This window comes from Poeciliopsis prolifica, unplaced genomic scaffold, assembly GCF_027474105.1.
Source record: "Poeciliopsis prolifica strain line A6 unplaced genomic scaffold, Auburn_PproV2 SCAFFOLD037, whole genome shotgun sequence".
NCBI classification, from domain to species: Eukaryota; Metazoa; Chordata; class Actinopteri; order Cyprinodontiformes; family Poeciliidae; genus Poeciliopsis; species Poeciliopsis prolifica.
Genome location: NW_026562412.1, coordinates 3,631,096 through 3,640,508, shown reverse-complemented (window position 1 = coordinate 3,640,508; position 9,413 = coordinate 3,631,096). Strand labels below are relative to the sequence as shown.

General features: G+C 40.0%; 1 protein-coding gene across 1 annotated transcript; it reads right to left on the bottom strand.

The window, feature by feature from the left end:
• Positions 1–521: 521 nt before the first annotated feature.
• LOC129374862 (TMF-regulated nuclear protein 1-like) lies at positions 522–5,071 on the bottom strand. The gene has a single exon (XM_055053526.1). The coding sequence runs from the start codon at positions 4,847–4,849 to the stop codon at positions 4,166–4,168; it is 684 nt and encodes a 227-aa protein (XP_054909501.1). The 5' UTR covers positions 4,850–5,071; the 3' UTR covers positions 522–4,165.
• Between the last annotated feature and the right edge of the window lie 4,342 nt (positions 5,072–9,413).

The following is a 9,413-nucleotide window of genomic DNA, read 5'->3' as shown; positions in this document are numbered from 1 at the left end:
AATATCTTGGATTCAACTGTAAATTCCATGTAAATGCTAATGCTTCTTATGAAAAATGATATAATCATCGTAATGTAACATCATAAACCCTCACTTCCAACGAAAAGCTTTCAGAAGTGGGTAATAATATTAATTCTTTTATCAAACCCCTCCCTTTACCAAACAATCAGCTGAGAAAGGGATTTAATGGGCCAGCATTACAGTTTAAGACCTGCTAAATCTTTGTGGCTGATGCAGCTTTTACAGCTTGCTCCTTCTGGCATCTTGTTACGTCAAAGAGCTTTTTTCTGCTGACCATGTCCTGCAAGCTGCTGTGAAATGCTGCAAGGTGACCCAAATAGTCCTGAGACTTTCCCTTTCTCAAGCAATGCATGTGAAATTTAACCCTTCATGTTTGTCTTCTCCAAACATATTGACCTGAAACAAGATTCTCCCCCTCCACCCCCACACATTCAAGTCATTTAGTTAATTTATTTATTAATAAATTGTATCAATTTGCCAACAAATAGTCTTTCAAAAGATGAGCTTGAGAGGAGTCTTTTAATAATTGTGCAGAAATTTATAGTTGCAAACTAAACAAAGCAGGAACCCAAAGCAGAACATGAATTAACATTTTATCATAAAGCTTTTTTCATCAAAAACAGATGATGCTGAAGTGTGAAGCTCTAATTGTATTCACATAGTCATTAATAACTGAGGAAAAAAGCTATAGCTTTTAATCATACCATAAGAATATCACACATATTATAAAGCAATAAATAACTGGTATGCATAAGTAAACATGAATTATTCAAACGTTCAAGTGCTAAACATCATAAAGGTGGTTTTGAGCCTGTGGCTAGTCAGTGTTGATGTGAGTAAAGGGCTAAACACGCTAGAGCTGTGCTAACAGTTTCCAAATTCTTCAAAGTAAATGCTAGCCACAGGTTCAAAATGGAAATATTGCAATATTTCCATTTCCAGTGTTCAGAAAAAATACAAAAACACCCAACAATCAACATTACATTCATTCTGCAAGTGGGTCCCGAGATCTTTGGATGTTGTGTTTTGTTTAGTTTTTTCCATTCAGAAAATAAAAAGTGCAATTCCACATCAAAGAATGACTGAGTTATTTAGTCCCACTCAGGTTAAAAAAAGAAAGATCGTTCCCTGTCAACATGCATATGTGGGCCCTATAGAAAGTTTGCTTAGACTGAGTTGTGAGTCTGAACCCACTTGGAACCAGAGGCCATAAAATTCAGGCCCCCATGTGGGACTTAATAAAGAAAATCCACATTGATTCCAATATTCTTTTACAACAAAACATTAAAATGAAGTCAGTGTGTAACCTGGATACAATCCCACCTTTGACCCATTGTTCAGTCAATTTCTCCCCCTATGGGGCCCATATGTAAATGTTGTCTGGCTGTTTGTGTCAGTACCATCCTTTCTGTAAACACCAAAATAGAAATATCTCAAACAGCAAATCAGGCTAACTGTATGTACAGGTAGCTCTATATATACAGGAGCATAAATACATGTTTCAGACTTCTTTATTCAATAAAACCTTTCTACAATAATGTTTGGTATAGATGTGCACAAAGCCAGAAAGTTTTTTTTTTTCTTTTACTTTGGGCATGTGTAATGCTTCGCTAAATGGCGTTAATCAACATTCAAGGAGAAAGACGTCGTGGCTATCAGTAGGTCAAGAGAAACTTTTGGTCTGAGCAAGTTTCTTTGAATGAAGAGGCACTCCAGCTATTTCTCACAACAGTTCTCATGTTAAAACCACAAGTAACTTTTAAATTCTCTCTTATGCAGTCTTTGCTTCATATAGAAAAGTGAAGTGCAGTGGAGAATGTGAGTAACTTCCTGGTTCAAACTAATGAGGACAACCAGGCTACTTGTATACAAATCATCAGAACATTTCATCACTGCATCGAACACTGAAAAACTCTTTCAGCCAAACATCCCTGTAAGTATTTGAATGGCATCTGAGTTGCCAGATAAGATTTCTCACAGGTTACAGAGAAATTCTGAAATAGGTTTTATAAAAGGCAATTCTGGGGAAAAAAGTAGGACCCATGTAGATAATTGATTTTCTTTGTATTCATTTTGGACTAAGCGATAGCATGCATAGCATGTCCAACAGGATTGCCAATAAAAATGTATTTAAACGGTCCGTCCAACCAGAGTAAAACCCATAATAGGCAGACATGCACATGTTGGCTGGGATGCAGAACCAATTGATTTTTTTTAGCTGTTTTTGTCGTCATAAAACACATAACTAATTAAAATAAATACAAAATTTTGCTGTGTCATTGTTTTAAAATATCAGTCAGGATGGAAATACTTGTATCTTTTACTGTTGTTCTGAAAAAGTCTCAGATCTGCAATATGAATAAATTGTTTGACAGAATGCTCCTTTAAGTGTTTCCAAGCAACACAGACAAACTCCATTTTTAAGCCCTTCAAGTCAAAATTAGCAATGACCCAAATCCAGCTCCTACTGAAGTGAACCAGCCTCATGGAGTGAGTCTTCACATCCTTCAAATGCATCATAGGTTTCTTAGAAATGCATTTTGTCAAACACAGGCAACCTGGTCTCCCGTTAGTGTCTTCCTCTGTTATTCTTTACTCTATAAAAGTACATACAATGGATGCTTCTAATACATCCATTAAATCTGTGCAAGCAAGCAAAAAAAATCACAAACAGAGTGAATCATTTAGCGAAAGTGATGATACAATCAAAGTTTGTGTCTCCCTGCTGCTGGTTCTTTGTAACAAAGCACCATCAGGGATTGTGTTGTTGTAGAAAAAAGGGTGTTTGTCGGGACATTTTACCCTGACAAACAAACAGTGAACCTTGACTGAGTGTGGATCACTACCATAACCTGTTAATGCCCAAACGAGACATCCCTGATGTAATTAATACCTGTGCAGATCAAAGGAGAGAAACACAATGCAAAAAGTCATTAATCCAAAGACAAAACCATACATAGAAATTAAAATATATATATATTATGGGACAAATGTGTTGCGCTTAACAGATAATGCTGCAACATGATGTGAATAAACCCTTGAATAAATTGTTCAAACCTGCAATTACCACTATAATTTCATATCAGCGAGGTCTTTGTGCACTTAGAGTTATATTTGCGTTCTAATAAGCAAACCTGTAGCTCATAACATCGTCTTTTGTTCTTCATTAAGACAGCAGAGATAGCATAGCTAAGATTTACAAGCTGATGCATGCATGAGTAACTCAAATATAACCCCCGATCATCAGAAGCGGATATGATAATAATAATAATAATAAATCTTGATGTTTATCATTTGTTTTACTAAATCCCTGCCACAGTAGTGTAATCAGAGCTCTCAGCTGGATACATTCTGCATTTTTGTGGAAGAGGATTTAGGATGGAGGGATAAATGGCTGCTAGGTGACAGGATAAAAAGAGGCCACAGGTGGAAGTGTCCCAGCATGATTTGTTTCCCCTTATTAACTGTCTTTTCTTAATGCTGCTATGACAGTGGGATGAGCAGTCTCAGAGAAGCCAAGGCACTTTTTTTTCCCCCAGTCATTTCCCACAGTTACATTTTCTATTTCTGCATCTGTCTGCATCAGTTTTATGTAACAGTGCAGCAAACGTCTCATCTTACCTTCCTGTCCTTCACTTCGCCCTTAATGAGCTGCAGAGGCAGATAGTTCAGCGATCTACACTGTTGTGTTGCCACTTCTTCAATAAGCTTACCGGTTAAAGCCTCCTCACTGCTGCAGAAGTTAAAGTGCAGCAGAACCTCCTGACAGGAGAGCAGAGTGAAGCTCACCTCCCACATCCCCCTGACTTATCTGTGCATCATGAATTTGACATGAATCTCTCAAAAGCAAGCACTGACAATAACTGCAAGCAGCAAACAATCTGTGAGAACAACTAGGACACAACGACACTGGTGCCAGCTATAGCCAGGGAGTTTTTCCCAGAAATCTGCTGAACCGGAAGCTCCTCACTGGCCTCTGTGATGTCTAGGCACTCTAAGCCCTGAGGGACCAGCCTCAGGATTCAAGAGCAGTAAGGTGGAGAGCAGCCGTGTCACTGAGAGCTAATGGATGGAGCTCCATCCCTCACTATTTAATGTAAAGCACATTTCTAATGTCATGTGTGAAATGCAAGTATCTGACGTCTTATTTGAGCTTCACAGGCCAGGGGAGGCACGTGCGCAGTCCGAGCATGGAGGAAAACACGATGGTGGGTCGATGCTTCTTGAACTTCAAGCCTTTCTTCACCCGCTGGGTGTTCTCCGCCACGTACAGCTCACCCTGCTGGGCCGCTCCGGTTATCCGCGACACCAGCTCCCCGTGAACCACCACCTGCTGCTCGGAGCGCACAAACATCTCCCTGAGCTCCTCCAGCCGCCGCTCCATCTCCCGGATGACCCGCTGCCGCTCCTCCACCTCCAGCAGGCGCCGCCGCGCCGCCTCGAACTCCATGCTGGAGCTGGGGGTCACCAGTTTGGAGGAGGGCGCCGTGGCAGCAGTGGACGGGGGATCGGAACCGGCCAGGAGAGCCCCCGTCACCCTCCGAAAGTCTCCCATGGAGATGGACCGCCTGGTTGCTGGAGACGCCAGAGCCAGGAGAGCAGAGGCGGACACGGACGGAGGCATGGCGGGCAGAGGAAGAGGGGAGGAGGAGGACGGTGATGGAGACGATGAGCCCGACAGATGGAGATCAGGATGCGAGTCCGTCCCTTTAAAAGCTGCTGCCTCGTCCTCAGCCGAGCTTTCATCGGGGCTCTCTGGGTTTGCTCGCCGTCCTCTCACAGCCTTGGCGCCGTTTTTCCCTCCATCTTTGCTGATTTTCCTCTCCATCCTCCCGTTTCAGGCGAAAGAGCAGCAGAGACGTGCAGCGATGCAGCCCAGGAAGCGCTCCATTCATCAACAAGACATCAGATCGTGCAGCCTCTGCGTCCGAGTTGTTGTGCTGTGGAGGGGGCTTGCTGGCATTTCATTGGCTCCTGAATTTCTGAGCATGTCAGCTGGTGATTGGCCAGCCTTCCTCCGGGCTGCTGATGCTGGCAGGCTGAGTGTCCTCAGTCTGACTCTCCCTCGTCATCCTCCTGAGCTCCGCTGTCAGAATCTGACTTCAGTGTCCTTCTGACATGATGTCTCTTCCCTTCTGTTCTCTCAGCCTCTCTGTTGCCATCCTGCACACCAGGTGGTGCCTCCATTTTCCTCTCTTGCCCGAACGGTTGCCCATAGCAACCCAGTCTCGACATCAGCAGCCAAGAGCAGGAGGGAGGGGTGATGCTCCACTTAATCTCTCCCTCAATCAGTTGATTACACAGCATTACTGCTCATTGCCACTACTCCATCATGCTCAACAAAAAGCAGCCTCGCTTTCACTAAAAGAGTATAAAAGAATCATCTCAAACGAATAAAATGACTAAAACCCCATCTATGTTAACATTTTAACAGAATTGCACCATGTTCACCTAAACATGCTGCAGAGTTTTTGTTTGATCTGCTGCTTTATGTAACATCAGGATAATCTACATCAAAGTGTCTGGATGTGAACTTGAGCTGCTCAGATCAGGCTCCAGCTCGTTACATCATCTTCACTAAATTCATTTTTCAATTTACTGCCATAGGCTCTAAAAGCTGACCTGACCTTCAGTCTAGACATATTGACTGATTTGGCTGTAGGACACAGATGATGAATTAAGCAAGACAAAGCTCAGGTTCACAAAAAAACAAAAACAAAAGACTAATAAGAGGGGAAACGGCGCTGTGTTTTAAACCATGAATGTTTTTAATAAATGTCTTCTTTCAAGGTGAAGGGAAACAGATGAAGCTTTCAGCAGGTCAGAGGTGGGTGTGCATGTGTCTTCATGGACTCAGCTCTTTGCTTTTATCTCAGGATCAGCGATGCATTAGTCAGAGCTGCAGCTGCTCTCTTCTTGCTTTTAGCTTCACTAGAGTGACGAAGGAGCATTACAGAAAACAGCAAAAAATAGATGAGGCAAAGAAAGAGGCGAGGATGGACTGTGAGCATCTGAATGTACAGGAGGAAGAAATAAACTGGAAGAAAACACATACAGTAATGCAGAAACACATAAAATCAATTCAAATTTAATGCAATTGAAGCTTTTCATTCATTTTACAAATGCTTTGTTTTAAATGTTTTTATTTCAGGCCAAGGTGGCTGCACAGCACCGAGGAGTTAATAAATTAATGGCAATAGTTCAATAAAAATGATGAACACAAACCCGTATCAGAACCTTCCAGATTTAACTGCAGAACCTTTTATTATCCAGCATGATGTGCTGAACCTTCAGAATAAAAGCGTTTTGTAACCTTAAAGTATTCTTCTCTCTTGACGTCTAGCCTAGATGGAAGTCAGCATAGCAAAGTATATCTCATATAAACAATCTTATTTTGCTAACTTCTAAATATAGGAAAGATTCTAAAGTAATCCATAATTTATAATATCTTTAAACATAGATAAAGGCTTTATATCCTGCACTTTCTTCAACCACTAGCCAAACAGAGCTTAGAATGATTAACGTAATTTCCAAACTACTGAGCACACCCGAACACAAACTGCACTAATAACTTTGAAAAGAAAAAAATGTTAACATTTATAAGCTGCACTTTTCTGAAAGCTTCAGGTGTCATAAAATATTTATGCAGAAAGATTTCTTTAACTTTTAATGAAACACATAGACATGCACACACTTATTTTCTGAACACTGCCTGCAACACGCCTGCTGCAAAAGACAAAAATAAATAAAAAAAGAAGAAATACAGTAGTCCACAAGTAAAAATCATTGAGCACTGACTTCATCTTTTGGAGCATAAATTTAAACTCCCTGGAGAGCAGCAAACCTTTTTCAAGAGTAGAACTTGACCTGTTTAGATTTTACTGTAAAATTTCTATTTCCTACTTGCACAACCATCAAATTTTCTCTTGTAAAAGAGAAACTTTTACAACATTTCTTTTTCTGCTTTGTTTTTTACTTTCACATTGCAAGTCAATAAAGATGAATTAATAAAGCTCATAACTGATCATATTACAGAAATTAACTCTCATCAGCTTCTACCAGGTCAAAAATCTGTGTTAAGAATCCGTTTTCCTGCAAACCGCTGAAAGCTCCAGGAAAAACAATTACATGGTACATTTTCCATGATAAAGTGCAATTACTCTCATGTGCCAAATCCTTCTAAAAATACAATTATCTCCATCCCGTCTCACAAATCTCCCATTTATCCCCTCCTAACTAAAACTGACACAAAAGCCTCCGCTCCTCAAACCAAACTCTCTGTTCCCGATTGCTTTAATCTGTCATGTGTTTGTAAGTTGAGCATGCACGTGTGGGCATTAAAGTACTTTTTGCATTATCTGGTCCATCTCTGGCTCACACTGTTTTTTTCTTCTCTGTTGTCCATCTGAAACATCAGAAATGTGCTGCAGAGTACTTAGCAGTCTTGTAGTGAGTCTGTTACATAATCCAGTTTGATAAATAAGTAAGAAGCCTTCAGGGAAGAGGATAAGAAGAAGCGTAGCAGGAATATAGATACCAGATCAACTTATTTTTATTAATTCAACATATACGGTGCCTATACTATTCCTGTTTTGTTACATTGCAACTGTAAACGACTGTATTTTATTGGGAATTGTGAAGTGGATGGTAAATTGTACATCATTTCTGAATTAACAAAGTTGGACGTCTACCACAGAAGTTTAGTTGTCATGCTATGTGTAACAAGTAACTTGTTATATATCACAGGAATCTAGTTTGGGTACTGCAGGGACAAAAAAGTACTAGATGAGGTTTAGCTACACAGCGTTGTAATGTTTGTGCAGGTAAAGATGAATTATGGATAACAATTGCCAAGACTATAAACCTAATAAATTATCAAATAACTGTGTGCTGCAGTGGGATATCAAGCATAAATATTCAGCTTTATGTAGAGCATGTTGGAATCTTAACTTACATCAGCAAGAGAAAAATGTTTTAACTGGTGAGACGTCATTAAACAACGATAATGTCCTGAAGTTTTCCTTCAACAGCTTACAGCTTAACTGATAAGCTGGTAGGAAAACAGACAGTAATGATGAACAAAGGAGACAAGACAAGCAAAAAAATTAATTAATGCACCACTTTCCTATTCTTCCTGAAATGGCAGACAAACAATAGTGTTCCTGTTTTACTGCCCTGTAATCAATATCAGTTCTCTGTTCCTGCTGCAGCAGCAGGCTGAGTCAGTCAGCCTGCATGCACGTGTGTGAGTGGGAGCAGGCGTAAAAGAGCTGGAAGTCATTCATTGCAGTGCGAGTTACTGGCACAATGACGTCAGTGCTCAGAGAGCAGGGCCCAGCGGAGGCATATAAAGTGAGCATTGCTGTCTGAGGACAGACACAGGCATTTATTTCACAAAATGCCGCCTTACGTCTGCTCAGCACAAACGATTTCAAAACGCTCTATAGGAGCCCCAGCAATATGAGCAGCAGTTACTCAGATGCAGGTTACATAAGGAACTGCTGCTGTGCATACAGAGCAGGTAGAAATGAAAGCTAAAATACAGTGAAAACATGCTGAAAACATTATTATTACAAACTGCTTCCACTGTGCAAAAACAATGATTTTACACGATTCTACTCTAAACAACTGTGGGAGAATCCTAAAAACTCATCAGTAAGCTTAATAAATGATAAAACCACTCAAGGTGCTTTACAGTAAAGTCATGTTTGCTCATCCACACTCACAAGTAAGCACACATTCATACACTGATACACACAGCAAAAAGCAAATTGGGGTTAAGTGCCTTGCCAACAGGCACATCGACATCAAACTGGAGACAAACCTAAAACTTTTGGATTGCAAAATGACTTATCTTCCCACTGAGCCGCTATTTAATTAAACTAAATGTAACTGAGTTTGACGTCAACACAGTAGTTTCAGTTTTTGAAAGTTCTCTGTTCATCAAGAATTTGTTCAACCTCAAAAGCCTGGATTTTCAAAATTCAAGCACTGCCCTTTGTCTCCCTCTAGTGGTCATCAATGGAAAGACAGTTTGGCTCCTAAAAAATTACTAAAAAATACATAACTATTATATTTTAAGGCCTCTATCCAGATAGAGGCCTTAAAATATAAACATGAAATCATATCTTCAGATTTGGAATATATCTTGCTATCAGGATTATTTTAGTTTAATCCATTTTTTTACCTTACATTTTTCACATTGCAACCATAAAATTGTAAATTTCAGGCTACAAAACAAAACAAAAAACAAACAAAAAAATACTCCAAGGGTGCAGCGGTCATCCATGACAGGAACACTTCATATTTCTTAAAAGAAACTATGCTTTTTTTTTCTATGTGGAAATAAAGTAGATTTAAAGATAAAATAACAAAATAACCAAGTCACACAG